This window comes from Alosa alosa, chromosome 12, assembly GCF_017589495.1.
Source record: "Alosa alosa isolate M-15738 ecotype Scorff River chromosome 12, AALO_Geno_1.1, whole genome shotgun sequence".
In the NCBI taxonomy this organism is placed as follows: domain Eukaryota; kingdom Metazoa; phylum Chordata; class Actinopteri; order Clupeiformes; family Clupeidae; genus Alosa; species Alosa alosa.
Genome location: NC_063200.1, coordinates 13,071,734 through 13,091,939, shown reverse-complemented (window position 1 = coordinate 13,091,939; position 20,206 = coordinate 13,071,734). Strand labels below are relative to the sequence as shown.

Below are 20,206 nucleotides of genomic sequence, written 5' to 3'. Positions count from 1 at the left end.
TGACTTCCCAAAGAGCCATGCTCAAGACCTAGTCTAATGTTCAGGGTTACTACGCAGTATGGAAAATCTGGAAAAGTATGGAATTTCATTTTAGTAATTTCCAGGTCTGGATAAGTATGGAAAAAAGAAACAAGGGTATGGAGAAATGTTTGTGTTTCCAGACTATTGCATTTGCAGTACTAATTATTTTACTCAGGTCATAATGAACCATTCCTACTGTTGTGTAGCTTAACTGTCAGTCCCCATCGTCAAGATACAACTAAAAATGGCCCAGCTAAATGGACGAATATTAAGTGTAATTTTTTAATTCACTTCAGTTGTACATACCTTTGTTTTCACCGAGTTATCCCAAACCAGAAGTGGCCGCAATGTCGAGAATATGGTCAGAAAAATCTACAGAGAAGTTTGGAAATTTGAGTATGGAAAAAGTATGGAATTTTGAAATGGAAAATGTGTAGGAACCCTGAATGTTGATGAACAGCGGGCTACGCCACAGCTGTGTATGGATGTTTACCAGCCTGTTGTTTCCCTGTTGTCTCCCGAGCAGTAATGGCGTCTTGACGGTGGAGACTTGCATCCAGGAGGAGCAGGGCAGCTCCAGCTGCGTCATCGAGCACCCTCCCATGTGGAGCCACAAGCACCTGCTCAACATCACCGAGGTCAACCCCCTGGGCTCGCAGCAGACCATTATCAGAGTAGACCTTCACCAACTCAGTAAGGCAGCCACTCACTCACACACTCTCAACTCTCGCACACTCACACACTATTCTCTTTGTGCAGAGAGACCCTGCAACATGCTCTGACTGTTGATCAGCTTTTCTCTAAACATCCATGTGTTCTTTAGTTAACATACCGTAATGAATGAGGTTTGGTCAGCAAGTTAGAAAATGAAGTTATCGGTCATTCCTCAGCACTCTGACTGGCTCGATGTGGGAAACACTTCACTTGGATTGTCTGCCTACAGAAACTGTACAGATCATATGTTGAGATTCAAGTTCAGTATGTAAAATTGTTGTTGAACATTTACTAAACGTTACCTTGGCTTAACCAAACCCTACCCCTAACTTTAGCCATACATTTCAAGAGAGTGTCAACAAAATACTTTAGATAGTCTTAAAAGGGAACTATGCAGTTTTTTTAGTTTATGTTACCTTAACTGAACAGCCTCGGAGTCATTGGAATGGTTATATGACTTTTTTTTGGGTTGAATGGTAGACGTCTCGCTTCCCCTTAGTGCCTGTGAGTGGAAAAACCACCCCTGCAACTTTGGGCCGGCAGGCCGACGGCCTCAGAGACAGAAAGTCTCTTGTCTCTGAGGCCTCCCATACAGTGGTGTTCCCAACCTCCCATATCATACAGTTGTGTTCCCAGCTAATGCTAACCTCCCATATCAGACAGCTAAAGTTCTATGTGGACAAAAGAAGCAGCCTTCCAGCTCAGATTCACAGTAGCTTGCTCATGTTTTCCTGCCCGTTGGCCAACATTGACAAAATATAATAAAATCTGATTTGAGGTCAAATGTGGTCAGCAAAACAAACCAGGGTTACCTCAAAGTCATTAGTAATTGTTGCAAATAATGCCTTGAGCAATGCTACAGCAGCATACTGTAGGTCCTCTGGGTATTTTTCTGAGTTGGGCCACGCTGGCAACACTGAACGGCGTGATTGCAAAACCCAGTGAACCCCCAAGCTCAGTAAGGAGAGAAGCAGCAGGGAACTGAACCAGTGGCCACTGAACTCGTCCACATCTGTGGAGCTGCACTAGTGATCCACAGATGTTTTTTGAATGTCGACTATGAATACAGCATCCAGAGACTATGTTTATGTTATTTCATTGTTCACTGTGAGCACAGATTTCATTGCCATTGTACAGACGTCAAGAGTCTTTGCATTTGCTGCAGAGATGTAATGGACACTGTATGCATCGTACAGCCGTAAAGAGAGGGTATATGGGGCGGCGCTGTGGCGCAACAGGCTACAGCGCTTATACCGTGTATGAGCCTGAGCACCCATGGGGACCTAGGTTCAAGTCTGACCTGCGGTCATGTCTGGATCCCACTCCATCTCTCTCTCTCTCTCTCTCTCTCCCACTCACTTCCTGTCTGTCTTCACTGTCCTGTCCAAATAAAGGCAAAAGCCCCAAAAATATACTTGAAAAAAAGAGTGTATATTTGCTTTGTGTTCCCAGTGAAGCCTGATCCACCAGAGGCGGTGCGGTCCATGGAGGTGGAGGGCCACCCCACCAGGCTGCAAGTCCAGTGGAGGATCCCGGAGTCCTGGACACCGGAGGATATCTCGGACGTCGCCTTCCCTCTGGCTTTCCAGTTCGCCCGGCACTGGCCCCAAAGTTCCAAGGAGGCTACTGGTATTAGTCAATGGAGAGACGAGATGCTTTTAATCTGTAATCTGGACTAGTCAATGGAGAGATGAGATGCTTTTAATCTGGACTGGTCAATGGTGAGACTAGAGGCTTTTAATCTGGACTAGTCAATGGAGAGATGAGATGCTTTTAATCTGGACTAGTCAATGGAGAGATGAGATGCTTTTAATCTGGACTAGTCAAAGGTGAGACTAGGAAACTGTCTGGACTAGTCAATGATGAGACTAGAGGCTTTTAATCTGGACTAGTCAATGGTGAGACTAGAGGCTTTTAATCTGGACTGGTCAATGGTAAGACTAGAGGCTTTTAATCTGGACTAGTCAATGGAGAGATGAGATGCTTTTAATCTGGACTAGTCAATGGAGAGATGAGATGCTTTTAATCTGGACTAGTCAATGGTGAGACTAGAGGCTTTTAATCTGGACTGGTCAAAGGTGAAAGTAGAGGCTTTAATCTGGACTGGTCAATGGTAAGACTAGAGGCTTTTAATCTGGACTAGTCAATGGTGAGACTAGAGACGTGAGACTAGAGGCTTTTAATCTGGACTAGTCAATGGAGAGACGAGATGCTTTTAATCTGGACTGGTCAATGGTAAGACTAGAGGCTTTTAATCTGGACTAGTCAATGGTGAGACTAGAGACTTTTAATCTGGACTAGTCAATGGAGAGATGAGATGCTTTTAATCTGGACTGGTCAAAAGTGAGAGTAGAGGCTTTTAATCTGGACTGGTCAAAGGTGAAAGTAGAGGCTTTAAATCTGGACTGGTCAAAAGTGAGATTAGAAGCTTTAAATCTGAACCGGTTAAAGGTGAGAGTAGAGATACGAGTAGAGATCTGGACTGGTCAATGACGACAGACTGGCACAGATTGTCTGGCACAGTTGTGCAAGTGGACCCAGGCTTTTCTGACAGATTTACCTGAACACACACTGCTGCTAACTGACAGCTTCGCCCATGCTTGCCACAGGTGGAGGCTGTTAACAGATCACTTTTCACAATTGAAATTGAGATTAGGTCAGGACAAGGTTCATTCATCTCCCATTTCCAAGGGACGTCACCAACGGATGACTCTGGACGCAATTGGATAAACCTAAAGTCAATCAGAGCAATGAAGGAGATGACACATGCAGAGCAACAGAAAAAAACCCATCTCAAAACATTTCCAAAACTGTTTCAGTGTCATCATGTTAAGCTGCCTGAACGGTTGTGATTGGTGCCCAGGTTTTAGGAACATTGGAAATGGGAGTGAATGGCCTCTTTGCCAAACAGACCTGCAGGACAAATTCAAATTTGCCAAATGTTAGTCTGGGTTCTTTCAGGCTAATGGTCTCTGTCTCTTGTTCCCTCTCTCTCACACACATGAATTACGAGTACCTCTCTCCTGTTCCCTCTCCCTTTCCGTCTCACACAATCTCTATTGCTCTCACTGTAGTCTCAGAGACTTCCTTACAGCAATCCTCTCTCTCCTTTATGCAAGCCTCTCAGCAGGAGACAGAATGCTAACACAAACTCAGTGTTCAGTTGAGTGATGGTGGAACCTGGCATCTGTTTACTGTTCCCTTCTACCTCTTCTCTATTTCTTTTTATCCCTTTCTCTCTTCTGCTATCCTTCTCTTTTTCCCCTCTGGCTCTGCCCCCTTATCTCTCATTCTTTTCCCTCGCCCCCTATTTCTTTCTCCTCTCTTCCTCTCCTCGTCATCTCCCACTCTCACCCCACCGGGACTGAAGCCAGTTCTGGTCAGAGTTGGCCTACTCCCTCCACGTTGCCATGCCCACCGTGGCACATGTTGCCAGGCTGTGCCATACCAGCGCTGCCGCAGACTTGCTGATACTCACCACTGAGGACAGATGTGGTCGGCGGGCCTTGTTTACCACCGTCCTTCACTAATAGAGTTCTCCTGCAGATTGGGAATCTAGTAGTAATGCGAGAACGGAGAGTATTTTTCACTCCTGCACTCTCTCACATTCCCAGTTGTTACAATGCGGACAGCGTTGTTTATATTCTTCTGTAAAGACCGGTGAATGAAAACATGAATGCCTATTACTCACCAGAGCAGTAGCATTATGTTATACGTAGTGTTGCCACATTTGATTTGTGAAAATCCAGGACATTCATTGCCGACCCCCCCACCCACCCCAACAAAAAAAAAGTTATGATTTTGATTAATGTTACATGCCTATTCATAGTTATTCTAGGCCTATTACTGGTTTTAAATAATAACTTATTAACAAATGCTGAAAATGTTATACAGTACTGTTTAACTATAAATGGTGCATGCATTGTCAATTTAAGGTTGCTGAGTCTAAACGGTTCTTATAATGCCCTTTCACCTGCTCTTTTAAATAAGGCTAATCCATAACACATTAACAATAGGCTACTATGCATAATATTAAGTTGTTACCCACTCCGAAATGTTCACCCTGTCGGCGTTGTATAGCCTACTGTGTATCTCTTTTTCTTCGACGCTGGCCCTGACTTTAATTGTAGGCCTATATTCTCCTCCGTCTCGCCCCCCATTTTATCAAACCAAATCGAACCGTAATTTCTTAGTAAGCTACCCTCTCCAATCTGTTGCCTACCCGCACGCACTCACTCTCTTGGACATGCTGCGCGGGGACGGTAGTTGCTAGGTGATGCTGAAGGGTTAAGGTAAACTTCTTCTGCATTTCGCAGGTCTGCATTACAACCAATCAAATAAGCGCATCCCTGCCTCCGACAGCTGGATACAATCAAGATAAGTTAAGAAAAATAGTAGGATTGCAGGAGCGGAACGTAGGTTTTATTGAAAGTGAAACTAGGAATACTTAAAAAAATATATATAAGTGCCTTTGCACCAAAAAACGGGACATTTGGTGTCCCGGGAAAGATTATCAATTTTCCGGGACAGACATTAAAAAAAGAGTCCCGGGAAAACCAGAACGTGTGGTAACCCTATACGCTGATTATGTTTACAGGCCAGTATTTCATTTTTACGGTTGTTTCCTTGGCCCCTCTGTTTTTTGGCCTGTCCCAGTTTAGCCCAGTAGGCTAAACGTTTATGTAAACAGAGCCTTTGGTGAAGTTGTATCTTTTCTGTTAGACCCTTTTCAAAATGACATCTTTACTTTTTATCACAATATAATACTACAATTATAAAACAAAGTTAAAGTAAAACATGACCGGCTTCCTCCTTCATTTTAGCTTGTTATTAAATTGCTAGTTATCAAATGACCCTTTAGACTTAAGATTCAAATCATTCAAGCCAAGGCCCAATGGCTGGGTATACAGTAGTAGTAAAGTCATGTTGTGGTGTGGTCTAGCCTCTCATCTTGTATTGTGCTCTTCTGTGGTCAGCTGTTCACAGAGGACGACACCAGCCTGACGATCATGGATGCCCTGGCTGGACACCCCCACCACATCCAGGTGCAGGCCAAGGACGGCATCAGCCCTGAGAGCCAGTGGAGCGACTGGAGCCAACTGGTCCAGGCTCAGCCCTGGACAGGTATGAGCACACAGACACACACTCTCTCTCTCACACACACACACACACACACAGTGAGTGAAGCCAACTGGTCTAGGCTCAGCCTTGGAGTGGTACAAGTACATACAAGTACTACACACATGTGCACACGCATACACACACACACACACACCACTTCTGATAGCATCAAAGTAGCCTACTGTAGGTGGTTTGGCTGAGCTATATGTTCCACATTAAACTAATCTATCAGGAAACACATAAACCCTGAACTTTGCCCCAGTCCCAGCAGCCTATGATCTTCACAGAACTAAGCATCCTGTCATACGCAGGCTGATGCTCTGCTCTTTTGCATACGTATTACTGGTTCTAGAACGATCAGATAAATCAATCGTTTTCCGTGCAGCATATTTCAGGCCAGGCCAGTGGTGTTCCCATCTAATGGTATCCTCCCATGTCAGACAGTGGTGTTTCCTGCTAATGCTAGCCTCTCATGTCAGACAATGGTGTTCTCATCTCAGCTAACTTCACATGTCAGACAGTCGTGCCCCCAGTTAAAGGGGTGGTTCAGAATTTGGACATAGGACCTCGTTTCCAAGTAAGCAAGTGTGATATTTATCAGTGGAGACCGTTTTCAACATGTTTCATCCAGTCCTTCTAATTGCAGAGTTCGCAGGTGCTAGGCTAGCGCAAGTCAACGGTATGTGCTAGCCTGCCACTAAAAACAGTCTTACCCACTCCAAAGTACACCCAAGGCAAATAAATTATAGCAGAGACTATCGATGTAAATGTCTGTATTGATAGTTTTATTTCTAACATTATTCTATCCTTGCATTTCAACGATCGCATTACATTTTGAGGGACTAGTGTCTTAGCAGCGAATTATACTTGCTCCAGTTAGTAGTACTGGGCCAAAAAGTAAACAACAGTATGAAGCACTCAATGGGGATACCTAGTAGTAGCCTTGGTAATATCAGTCCGCCGCTGAGATGCAAAATGACTACTACCAACTTCAGGGAACAAAGTATAACTTATTGCAACGCGATGCGAGGGTAGTTGTATTTCTTACACTATTCTATCAACACAGACATTTACATCGATTGTCTGGAATTTGCCTCGAGTGTCCTTTGGAGTAGGTAAGACTGTTTTTAGTGGCAGGCTAGCACATACCGTTGACTTGCGCTAGCCTAGCACCTGCGAACTCTACAATTAGAACGACTGGATGAAACGTGTTGAAAACGGTCTCCACTGATAAATATCACACTTGCTTATTTGGAAATGAGGTCCTATGTCCAAAATCCTGAACCACCCCTTTAATTTCCCAGCTAATGCTAACCTCCCATATCAAACAGTGGTGTTCCCAGCTAACCTCTCGGTCATAGTGGTGTTTCCTGCTAATGTTAGCCTCTCATGTAAGACAGTGGTGTTCTCAGCTAATGCTAAACTCACATATCAAACAGTGGTGTTCTCAGCTAATGTTAACCTCTCGGTCATAGTGGTGTTGCAAGCTAACGCTATCTTCTCATGTCAGGCAGTGGCTGTCTCTCAAACCGCATACTTCCATCAGAACACTGCTAGTGTGCACTGAGCGCTTGCTTGCATTGTGCCCACTTTTCAATGGTTAAAATTGTCCCAATATCTTCTGCACTATATACTTAAACTAAGTATTTAAAGTGTGCAAGTCGACTCACTAGACTGTTTGAGACACAGCTAGTGTTTTCTCAGCTCGGCTAACCTCATGTCAGACAGTGTCCCCAGCTAATTTCCCAGCTAATGCTAGCCTATCATGTCAGACAGTGGTGTTCTCAGCTCAGCTAACTTCACATGTCAGACAGTGGTGCCCCCAGCTAATTTCCCAGCTAATGCTAGCCTATCATGTCAGACAGTGGTGTTCTCAGCTCAGCTAACTTCACATGTCAGACAGTGGTGACCCCAGTTAATTTCCCAGCTAATGCTAACCTCCCATATCAAAGAGTGGTGTTCAGGTAATGTTAACCTCTTGGTCATAGTGTTGTTGGTTGCTAATGTTAGCCTCTCATGTCGGGCAGTGGTTTTCTCAGCTCAGCTTACCTCACATGTCAGACAGTGGTGCCCCCACCTAATTTCCCAGCTAATGCTAACCTCTCCTATCAGACAATGGACTGTGTATCAATTGGCGTACTTCCGTGAGTACACTTTCGTGCAGCACCCTATGTGCACTGTGTGCTTACTGGCGGAGTGCGTACATTTTAACAGAATAGTGTCATCTCATATCAAACACTAACTCCAAGCACTTCACGGAAAAGACGGTCATAATATAACTCGCAAAATAACTTTATTGGTGTCCTCTATTCAACAGTGACATAGTCAAAACATGAACAGTTTATGTTTGCTAATGCTAGTCTCTCATGTGCTCCCCAGAACCTCTGATAGCCACAGAGGAGCCTACAGCCATCCCTGAGTTCTTCAGCCCAGAGCAAAACAACACAGGGGCAGACACATCCACAGTCAAGGGACCAGGTAATGTGTATATATATATATATATATATATATATATATATATATATATATATATATATATATATATATATATATATATATTCTATATATTTAATTTAGGGTGTAGCATAGGTTTGGTTCTCCTTATTATTGAACTTAGTCACATTTATGTATGTTTATTTGTTGATTTCTTTTCTTTTCTTTTTCCATTGTCTTGGCAGCACTCACCTAGTATAGGGCCCTAATTTAAATGCTGGGCAAAATGCAAAGTCAGTCAATGAGCAGTTCTCATGCATGAAAGCCAGAGGTGTGTGAGAACTTTTGTCTGACCCACCAATGTTTGTGCTTAATAACTTGCTTGTGGTAGTAAATTAGCAAACAAATTGTGCATAGTTGTTGAACTAGCTTATTAGTCTGAATTCACATTAGACTCTGAACTTTGCCCAATGTTTAAATAAGGGGCCATAGTCTTGACTGATCATACCATTTGCACGTTATTCATTTTTTTGCTTCACATGTTGATGGTCTCAGCACACGCACGCACACACACACACACACACACACACACACCCTACACAGAAACACAGTACACAAACACACACACACACACACACACAGCCTTCTGGATTTGTGTTGCTCTTCAGGAATTTTAGCCTAACCAACAGTATCAGGGAACAAAGTACTGGCTTTTTTGTGCGTCTTAATTAGCTAACCATTTCCAGACCCTTGGCCATTAAAAAAAAAAGATGGAAACAAATGCAACTTTGCCAGACAGCATGTTCATGCTCAGATAACACCCCAACCCGCTCTCTGACTCTGGGAAGGATGAAGGCTGTCATTATCAGGACATTAAACAGTTTAGTCTGTTTCTGCTTAAAGATGGATTTCTAGAGTTCAGTGGCTGTAGTGAGTGGAAAGAGAGAGAGAGAGAGAGAGAGAGAATTGAGAGAATAAGAGAAAGAAAGGGAAAAAGATGATTGAGAGAATGAGATAAAGAAAGAGATATTGTAGGATTGAGAGAATAAAGAAAGAGCGAATGAGAGAATAAGAGAAAGAAAGAGAGGATTGAGAGAAAGAAAGAGAATAGAGAGAATAATAGAAACAAAGATAGAAAGAGAGAGAATAAGAGAAAGAAAGAGAGAGAATAGAGATAAAGAGATAGATAGATACTTTATTGATCCCCAGGGGAAATTCAAGGTCACAGTAGCATACAGACAACACACACACACACACACACACACACACATTCCCTAACAGCAGAAAGTAATTAAAAGTATATAATATAAAAACACAACTAAGCAATAAGGACAGTAGAAGATAAATATATACTAAATATACTAAAATACAAATTATACTAAATAACACAATTTAAAAAAAAAACAGTATCCACATAGTGGGTGATTAATCAAACAAGATGCGCTTGCAATGACTGAGGCAGGGACTGAGCCTGTGATTCTCTGTGCATAAGGTAAGGTAAGAGAGAAAGAGAGAAAGAGACAGAGAATAGAGAGAATAAGAGAAAGAAAGAGAATTGAGAGAAAAAAAAGAAAGAGAGCCTAACTGCTTGGATTGGTTCACCGCTCCTTTCCCAAATTGATATGCTCTGTGATCACTGATCTGTTTAATTCACTGACTCCCAGTAAATTGCTTTTCCCAAGAGAACAATTTCAAGAGGGGTGGAGAGAGCTTACAACCCACTAGAACATCATGACCTTAACATTGTGTGTGTGTGTTGGGTGGGGGGGCATTATGACCTTTACATTTTGTATGCGCGTGTGTGTGTGCGTGTGTGTGTGCCTGCGTGCATGTGTGTATGTGTGTTAGAATGCCACAATGTCTTTCACAGGAACAGTAGCCCTGACTTCAGCACATGCCTAGTTTTCGAAAACATTTCCTGTAGGAGAGACAGAAAGAGAAAGAGAGAGACAGAGAGAGAAAGAAAGAGAGCATGCCTTAGTAGTAGCAAAGCTGATGATGATCATGGTTATCCAACTTGAAAAAGAGGGATCTTAACACTCATTTCTTTAATCTCTTTGAGTCCTGAAATCCCAGACTTCTGATCTGAGTACATACAATACAATGAAAGTGTGCTTTTAATACAACATGACAAACCTCCTTTTAGACCAACACAATGCAACAATTTGCAGTGATTTGCTGAGTTGGCATTGTCCCTAACAGAAGCATTATGCTGTGAATCTGGTCTGTCGGTTTGTTTCTCATAGTTTCATGTTATTAGCAATCTGGCGCTTGTCCCTTTTTGCTGATCTCCTTTTCCCAGTGTACTGAATGTCTGTCCTCACTCATCTGCCTGTGCTCTGTGTCTCCCAGACTCTCAGTTGCCGGACGGTGGAGGACTTGGAGTCGTGATGCTCCTTAGCCTGTTCGCCGGGATCATCGGGATCGTGGCGTTTACGGTCATCCTCCTGCTGTGGTGAGACCCTCAGGCTCCCATCATGTTTCTGTTGATGTTGATGTTTGTTTATGTTTATCTTTGTGGTATTTGGCAGACTCCTTTGTCATACACCATCATTCACCATCATACACCATCACCGTTTTAACCAGCACATAGGGAGTGCAGACAATAGAGTGTCACGCCCACTAGTGGCCAGTTGTGGCTCTGCGGCGCTCCCCTCTAGCTAGCTCACTGCAGTGCATTAAAACACAAAGTAAACAAGGCAGAGCATGATTGCAAAGGAGGGGGATGGATAAGATCAAAGCCTTTACATGGAGTACCAGAGCTCAGGCTCGAGACCGTTTGAAGCAGAGCAGCTGTTTGCTTTGTATGGTAATGGTGTTCACATGAGAGGAAGAACAGCAGGATTGGGGCTGGCTGTGTGTGTGTGTGTGAGAGAGAGAGAGAGAGTGACACACTAATCGTCTCAACACTCTCTGTCCAGAGACAGACTCCGTTTCATCAGGCACTAAAGCCCTGTTCACATTCATATACGGTGATCCGCTAGTAGCCTGTCGCTTGCCGTATATGTGAACAGGCGCGCAAATCCCATAATATCAGCACTGTAACGCCAGCCTTACATACAGGCATGCAGACAGTCAGGCCAAGTTGCATGGGGTTTCATCCTCCTCTTCCTTACCATGGCCAAAGATGGCTCTGTTTGAGCAAATGGGCATCTTTAGAACAATTGTTCTCATTGTTACTGTTGTCATATGAATTGAATTGAACATAACTGAATTGAGTAGAATTGAACTGAATTGTATTTATTTGAGTTAAGTAGAATTAAACTGAATTGAGTTGAGTAGAAGTAAACTGAATTGAGTTGAGAGGAAGTGAAGTGAATTGAATTGAGAAGAATTAAACTGAATTAAATTGAGTAGAATTAAACTGAATTGAATTGAGTAGATTTAAACTGGATTGAGTTGAGTAGAAGTGAAGTGAACTGATTTGAATCGAGTATAATTGAACTGGACTGAATTGGGTAGAATTGAACTGAATTTTAAGCAACATCAAAGAACTTTCCCTCTGTCGCACGCACGCTATTTGTTTATCCAGCACCGGCTTTGCAAATAACGATGTCCACAGACAAGGTAGAATATTTTGCATGACTTATAAAAGTACGATGTATTGCGACATCAGATGCAAGTCAAATTTGTAGTTTTTTATGTCTCATTCCATCGAACTACAGATCCGCTACCCGATCTGGCAAACTTACATAGTGCGGTTATAGCGGATAGAGGGCCGCGAAGCGAATGCAGTATTGCCATTCACCCTGTTACGAGTTGATGAACCACTGAAACGATTTTGGAAACATTATTTTAAGGTATAAAGTGTGTAACATGTTGCCATGGCTTCACCCCAGGATGCGACACCAGAAGCGAGGCGGTTTGAGCAAGCAGCAGCTGACCTCCATGGTGAAGATGAAGTCTTTGCTAATCTGAGGTGAGCTTCAATATGACGCCATGTCTTTAGGTAGCACACACACACACACAGTACACACACTCTCACAGTACAATTTACTCTCATTGCCTTTCTCTCTTTCTCATTTTCACATACAAACACTCTGTGTGACTCTCTCTCTCTCTCTTTCTCTCTATCACACACACACACACACACACACACACACACACACACACACACACTTCCCTCCCTGAAAATTCCTGGCAAGCAACTAACACCCACCCACCACAGCCCACATTAAATTATGCCGAGCAGCTCTTGGGCGCATGTCTTTGATGCAGAGCAGTCTTGGGCGCACGTCTTTGATGCAGAGCAGTCTTGGGCGCACGTCTTTGATGCAGAGCAGTCTTGGGCGCACGTCTTGCATGCTAAGTACGCATTATTCTGCTGCTCTTCTCGCAGACCGAGGCCGTTTTTCTTTTTCATTTCTTTTTTGTTTTTTAATTCTGCAGTGGTGGGCCTTAGTGACATTGCAATCTTGCTAAAGTGCAATCCTGCTACCATCGCCGCCTCTGCTCTGCATCTCTCTCTCTAGAGTTCTGATTGATGTGGAGGTTTGGCAGGGTTTTAAAAAAAAAACAAAACAAAAAAAAAAAAAAACAGGAATGTGGCATCTAAACTGTCCCCAGTCATTTTTAAAGTTGAATTTCCGATTACTTCTGAAATGAGAAACAGCAATGGTTTGCCTCCATGACTGAAGTGTTTCTGCACAAATCTTCTGCAATGCACAATGCTCCATCTCAAAGAGTCAAAGGCACGTTTGTAGCCATAAAGTCATTTTAGAACCTCCCTCTTTCTCAAAGTAAAAAAGGCACTTGTTTGTAGCATTATCGCCATTATCGTCTTTTTTCTCAAAGTGTTTATGAAAAGGCACGTGTTTGTAACATTAGTCTTTTTTCTCAAAGTGTTTATGAAAAGGCACATGTTTGTGACATTAGTCTTTTTTCTCAAAGTGTTTATGAAAAGGCACGTGTTTGTAACATTAGTCTTTTTTCTCAAAGTGTTTATGAAAAGGCACGTGTTTGTAACATTAGTGCCTTCATAGAATCTCACTCCCAGCATGATTGCCGGCCTTTAGTTCGTGCTCCTTTAGCGGTTAGCTGCTATCTGTCTTCCCACATTAAATTAGCCATGTGGTTCTTCTCTCCTCGGATTATTACAAACAAGATTGGCGTCTGTGTTCCCCTCCCAAAGCGTAAACAGCTGTCTGTAAACAACATCGCTGCATCTGCCAGGAAGATGTTGGCTCACTGCATATTCATTTTCAACTCTGTAATCGCTCCCAGTCTGTCACATACAGTAATAATTAAATATGACAAATAACCCATCTTCTCTTCTCTTCTCTTCTCTTCTTTTCTGCATTCCTCACTTTTCTTTTCTTCTCTTCTCTCTCTCCCTCCCTCCCTCCCCTCATCTTTTCGTCTTATCTTCCCATGCCACCTTTCTTCTGTCCTTTCCTCTTCCTTTTCTTCTCCCCTCCCCTCCTTTCCTCTCTTCCTCTCCTCTCTCCCTCTCCTCTGCTCACAGGTAGCGAGGTTGGCGGAGTCCTTGTTCCTTGTTAGCCCTCATAGGGCTTCCTCAAAGGGAATCCTCTCCACTGCTATACTGCAGTGCTAATACGGCTCCAGAATCCCACAATTCACCTGTCTCCTGTTGGTGCTCACAAGGGTTGGTTCCGAGACGCAGACCCTGGGAACTGTGAATACAGACCATGTAGCATACACACAGACACACACACAGACACACACACACTCAAGCAAACAGAGAAACCGTAAAAAGACAAAGGATCGCTTTTTCACTTGGATAATCACAACCCAGCCCAGTTCAAAACTCATGAGCACACATTTCCAGCGCTGCCTTTCCCTTAGAGGACCTCTGTTTTACTCAACACAACCTCACGCGCTCTCTCTCTCTCTCTCTCTCTCTCTCTCTCTCTCTCTCTCTCTCTCTCTCTCTCTCTCTCTCATTCTCTTTTGGAATGCTGTGAATAAAGCTTGCCTGTCCGTCACATGCGAAGGCAGTGAATTTGGGCATTATGGATAGGTTGGCATTTTCCGCATTTCCAGACAATGTGTTTCACCTGACGGCTACTATTGCTGCTACGTGAGGAGGAGGAAGAGGAGGAAGAGGAGGAGGTGGCGATGCGTATGTTTTTACATTTCAACCGTGCCTTCAGAAAACAAGGACTTGCAAACTTTGCAATACCACCGTTACTCAGTGACAAACTCTACTGGGATGTACGGTCAACATTTTTTAATTTTACATTTAAATTTAAAATTATTTTAGTTCCTGGTGTTGGGAGCGAACCCAACAGCTATACATTCAGACTCTGTATGAAACAGCAAGCAAGTTTTTGTGGACATACAAAAAACAAAGCATCCATTGTTTGTTTTTTTTTGTTTGTTTGTTTTCTTTAATCAACGTTCAATGTCATCCACCCATCCCTCCATCCCTCCATCCATTTCCCCATCCACCCATCCCTCCATCCACCCATCCACCCATCCACCCATCCCTCCATCCCTCCATCCACCCATCCCTCCATCCATTTCCCCATCCACCCACCCATCCCCCATCCCTCCACCCATCCCTCCACCCACCTATCCACCCATCCCTCCATCCACCCACCCCCACCCATCCCTCCACCCATCCCTCCATCCATTTCCCCATCCACCCATCCCTCCATCCACCCATCCCCCCATCCACCCATCCCTCCATCCCCCCATCCCTCCATCCCTCCCTCCATCCCTCCATCCAGAAACGTTCTGCTCTTGCTCCGTCGGCGCCCGTCTCCAGGGTCTCCATCATTCCCAGTAAGCTCCGCCATGACTGCATGTGGCCCGGTGTCACAGCTGGGTCCGAGTCGCTGTCTGCCCCGCAGCAGTGATGGCCATGTGGGGGCGGACAGCAGAAAAGAGTAGAACTTAGGACCCTGATTGGTCCTCTGCGGGCGTTGCAACAATGCAGCGATAGTAACCTCAGCTTCACTGCCCTCAGTCAGTCGTGCCTTGTCTGGATCCCCGACACCCAAAGCTCCCCCCTCCTGTTACTCAATCAGGTGAATGTATTTGTGTTGACATTTATGCAACGTGTGTGTGTGTGATTTTATAAGAATCTTGGACTATCGTCTGGGATTGAGCTTGTTAAATGCTTCTCTCTTCACTCTTTCAAGCTAATGGCAGTTAGTTTTACTGAAGCCTGTACCTTGCAAAAAAATGTATATTAACCATTCAAATAAGATGTTTGTCTATACGGTATATCCCTCTTGTATAAAGGTCTTCATGAAATATATATAAATATAAATATATTTGTACGTCATCCCCAGTGACATAAAGCTCATAGTATATGTACAGTATATCCCCATTACTTTGTTTTAGTCCTGACTATAAGATCTTTAAGACCTGTACTTCAAGAAATCAATAATGTTGTTGGGGATTTGGTCTCTCTTTGCGCTCTTTGCGTACTCTACCCAAACGACCCTTTGCAGACTGGTCACTATGGACACCAGGCTAGACTCTGCAGACACGCTAGACCTGGCCTTGTGCAGACAGTAGTTTCTATGGGCCAGAGCTCGAGTTAACCCGAACCCAAGTCTGTGCAGGAGTAGAGTCTGTGCCTTGCCCAATTCTGGATGGTTGTATTGGGCACAACACAACCATGCCCAGACGTGTAACAGACAGGCTCTTATGTCATTCATTCCATCCTGGACATGGTGACAGTGGTCCTCTCTCACATTTCTGATTGCAACAGTCCTCTTGCATTTCAAGTGCAGCAAACCTCCAGAGTGCCATCAGGATAAAGGTTCACATCTCATCTGGGTTTACTAAATTCATCATGGCATTTTAGAACCTTACATTGTTGCTGAACAGAATATTTTGTTGGAATGTTCAAAACTCCCCTGCTGCATTTTCTGTTAAATTCTCGTTGATTGTCCATCACGTTTGTAACATCTCAGCTCTTTGATGTCCAAGCGAAGACTGCTGACTGAAGGCTGCCCCATGCATGTCGATGATTGATCTGCAATCAGGAGTTTGTGGAGCTGCGTTGTGTCGCGTTTCTGGTTTTATGTCTTTGTTTCTGCAGCCTTGACGGGTGCAGCTGGCCTGATAGAGAGGATGTTTACTCTACCCTGTGTCCTCCATGAGCTGCTAACCTTGTGTTCTCTTTAGTGTTCTTACTTACTGACGTACTCTGTTAACTAGTAAAAAAAGGCAGCAGTCAGTGTTTGTGACCGTTGGACTCCAGGACTGATTTTTTATTAGTGAAACTCCAAAAATGAAGAGCTTTGTGCAGCAGAGCTGTGTGATGGAGGGGATGTCGGCAGCTCAGTATTCACTGAAGTTGAGTTCTTTTTTTGTTGTTGCTTTTGCCACCAAATGTGCCCTTTTTATTTTGTTCTCTGATGTTGGACAGGACGTGAGGTAGAAGATTCCGATATCTATTTCCTTTTTGTACATGTATGGACTGAAGGACACTAAAAGTGTAAGTTAATGCATAAAGATGGCTGGGTGTTTTTTTTTTTAGCGTGTCCCCCTGCGTGGGTGAAATGTTTGGCAGAGCTACATGTAAGTGGACAGTCTGAGTGTTTGGGAGCTCGATGGTGTTGTCCTGTGGGATGGATGTGTCACGTGGTTAGTGTATGAGCCAGTGTGTGTCATATTGAGCCAGCAAAATTCTTATATTGTGGAAGAACAGACTGTGTGTGTGTGTGTGTGTGTGTGTGTGTGTGTGTGTGTGTGTGCTCATTTGCGTGTGTGTGTGTGTGTCATTTCACCTAGCAGAGGGTACTCCCGCAGGGAGGAACAATACGCAGCCACCATTCTCCCCACACTTTTATAGTTTCTTATAAAGCGTTTGCGTAACCTGTCATTTGGATGTTTTCTGTTGTCATTTAATCCCAGCTGAGCTGTAGTGTTCCAAATGCATGCATTGTTTTGGTGCCATTTCCATTGTCTGACTTATGAAAGCAACATCTGAGCTCATGAAATAAGCGAGTGGGAGAGCAACGATGTGCTCCCTAAACAACCATGTTGTTCCCTAAAACAAAATGTGGCCCCTTCCAGTCTGGGTTACTGGAGACTGAGACTCCATTGAAACACGTTTGAACAAGTTGGAGTCTAAATTGGTTACACCAAGCGGAATTTGGCCCCACGCTCTAATCCAGGTGTGTAGTTTTAGTTTCTGTGGTTGCCAAAAAGACTTCACTAACACTGACAACAGTGATAATGTGTTTTTTGGGGGGATTTCCCATTTATATTTTGATGTTTTTCTCCCCGAATGATCCCAACCTTTTCCTGAAACTCCTCATGAGTCCAGCGTCCAGATTGTGAGCCGTTGGAATGAGAAGAATTGGCTTTGCACTCATTCTGCCGCAGGACTCCTGTTCTGTTGGTCTGCCTATGGCACCAAAGTTGTTTGTCTCCAGTTACTTTACCTTAAAGGTGAAGTTTGACCGTGGACTACTGGCGTTGTTTAGCAGTAGAAAAGCAAGTCCACGACTAAAGTACTGTACATAGAATCTTTTACTTTTTCTGTTCAACACAATAAGCTGATTTGTTATTTTGACTGTATTTTTTGTGAAATAAAGATATTTTATCACAGTATGCCTTTTGTTGTTTCTTTTGTAAGCACTTGGCTAAGAGACATCTTTTTTGATTCTTCTTGAACTGTTATTAATTACTGAAGCTTACAATATGGCAGACAAGACTCTTGGTGTGCTGTATCCTGTCGGCTTCTCTTAAGAGGGAGAAAGTGTTATTGACGAGTGGTTTTGATAGATCGGAAGCCCAGTGTTAGGGCTGGGTTTGATTGGGCGTGAATGCTTAACTGGCAGGAATATAGTCCAGGATAAGAATGCGGACCATTGAACTTTATGACACAAAAGCAGACACAGCTGCTGCCCCTGGGAGAGGAGGGGAGGTGAAGGGACTCAACTTGACTCGACGTAAGTGAATACACTTGTGTGTGTCTATAATGTACAAGCCCTCCTCACCCCACTGACAACACGTCATGTTTGTGTACCTGGGCTTGAGTGTGTGTTTCATATCTGACCTTTTCTCTCCTGCTCTCGACGCAAGAGCAGAGAATACTGACCCTGCTGAATGGCCAGCATAAGTTGATTGTGCCAATGGCCCTAGTCCAGCAGTAGATGATCCTGACATTTTTCCATTAAACAGTCTACATGGAGTGCCTTGGCAACAACACAAGTACAAATTAAAGGCAGGACCGAGGAAGACTTGATTTCTACTTCTGTGTGTCCAATGTGGGTTTGGTTTTGTGCTTTGGTCACACGCCAGAAAGGAACTACAGAAATATTTTCAATAAAATGTGTTAAATCAGTTTGAGTAATTTCTGAATGAGGAGCTGTGTGTGTGTGTGAGACGTGGGATGGCTGGAGTTGTGAGGTTTAGCCCCGCCAAAGGAAGACTAGTGTGTGTCCCATTTCCGGTGGCATAATGGGTTGGGGGGCCTGGGGCGAATGCTGGTCACAGACACAACTCTGAGGAAAGGGGATATAATCCCACATGGTCACGCTTGTACGCGCTCTCTTCTTTTTCAGAGGCATTTCTAACATTTCAAGCCCTTTCACTACTGTTTTAAAAATATTCCCCATGACTGAGGCCCTTTTGTCTAGACGTTTGGTCCAGATTACGAAGTCATTTCCTCATTAGGGGGAAGTGAAGAGAAGACTCCCAAACTGGTTCAGAGGGGGGGGGTTACTGTTAATGATGTCAGCCTGCAGGCCTCAGATCCATGTGACAGGACCCGAGAGGCCTCTGTCAAGGGCACAACCCACATAACTACACAAGTGTCCCGGGGTTCAGAACAGAGTTCTACTTCCATATAGAATTAGAAGAGAATTCTAACACCACTCAATCTAACAGGAGATGAAATCTGCAGGGAATATTATTACACAGAGAATCAAATCCACATTCAAGGGGTGAAATTTATTTAAGAAAAAAATAATAATAGTGACTTACACTTATTCCATTACAATAACTATTCATACCTGTATATTATAAAATAAATTAAAGCTTTAAATTAAAAAATAAGTTCAAGTATGGTGACAGGTGTGCAAAAAGCAAATAATAAGTTAAAATACTACAAAATACACTGATACAAAAGAATAGCACTTCAAACTGAAAGTGAAATTGCCCAAAGACAGCTGCTTATACACAGCGGTGATTGACTAGCTCCCTCTGCAGGTGAAACAGAGAACAGCAAGGACAGTGGTTGCGGCGCTCTTCTTGCACGTTGTTTTGTAACTCCCCATCACAGCTCCTTCCAGGGGCCTATTGCACAAAACTAGGATAAGGGATTAAGCCGGAATATCTTGGTTATCCTGGCTCAATTTATCCGTGATCCAGTTGCACAAAAGCGGGATAGGGGGCAGCAGGATATGTTATAAGTTACCATTTTATTCTGTGGAGCTAGCCTGCTCCAGATCAGGCTAAATTCCAGGATCTATTTAATCTCATCCCTTATCTCAGTCAGCAGTCACCACAAACAGAAACCAATAGTTATTCCACTGCCCACTACACATTGTTATCACATATACCTAGACCCACTGTCATTATTTAAACGTTTGTGATCATTAATTAACTCTTACATACTCACCATTCCTGACCTGTCATGCGACAATATGACGTCACGGGAGTGCCTAACCATTTTGCGCGTGGTGGTCGCGGCACTAGCTTCAATATTCTCCTGAACAGAGGTGTTGCTGTTTGTTGCTGTTGTGAAAAGGCTATCGCTACCTACTTAACACCGTAGAAGAAGCAATGAAGCCGCTAGTTGCCATGGTGAATCAGTGAATCTGTGATCGGTGGCGGGGTCTATTTGAGGGAGCCGTGAGCGCGCACTTATCCAGGATAGGCTTCACTTGGCTTGATGAATCCTTGTCTGCTCACCCTGGCTTGGTCTTTGTGCAACCAATTAAGCCTGTACGCTCTTGTTTTGGATTCATTGAGCGCAGCTCAGTAA

General features: G+C 43.7%; 1 protein-coding gene across 1 annotated transcript in view; it reads left to right on the top strand.

Annotated features, from left to right (window-relative positions):
- The window catches only part of il11ra (interleukin 11 receptor, alpha), a 22,450-nt gene extending 8,483 nt beyond the window's left edge, over positions 1–13,967 (top strand). The window contains exons 5-11 of the mRNA XM_048259354.1: positions 475–714; positions 2,188–2,364; positions 5,662–5,859; positions 8,236–8,334; positions 10,642–10,744; positions 12,129–12,208; positions 13,754–13,967. Of these exons, the coding sequence (XP_048115311.1) occupies positions 475–714; positions 2,188–2,364; positions 5,662–5,859; positions 8,236–8,334; positions 10,642–10,744; positions 12,129–12,207 (896 nt within the window). The 3' untranslated portion in view covers position 12,208; positions 13,754–13,967. The remainder of the gene's footprint in view (positions 1–474; positions 715–2,187; positions 2,365–5,661; positions 5,860–8,235; positions 8,335–10,641; positions 10,745–12,128; positions 12,209–13,753) is intronic.
- Positions 13,968–20,206: the final 6,239 nt, after the last annotated feature.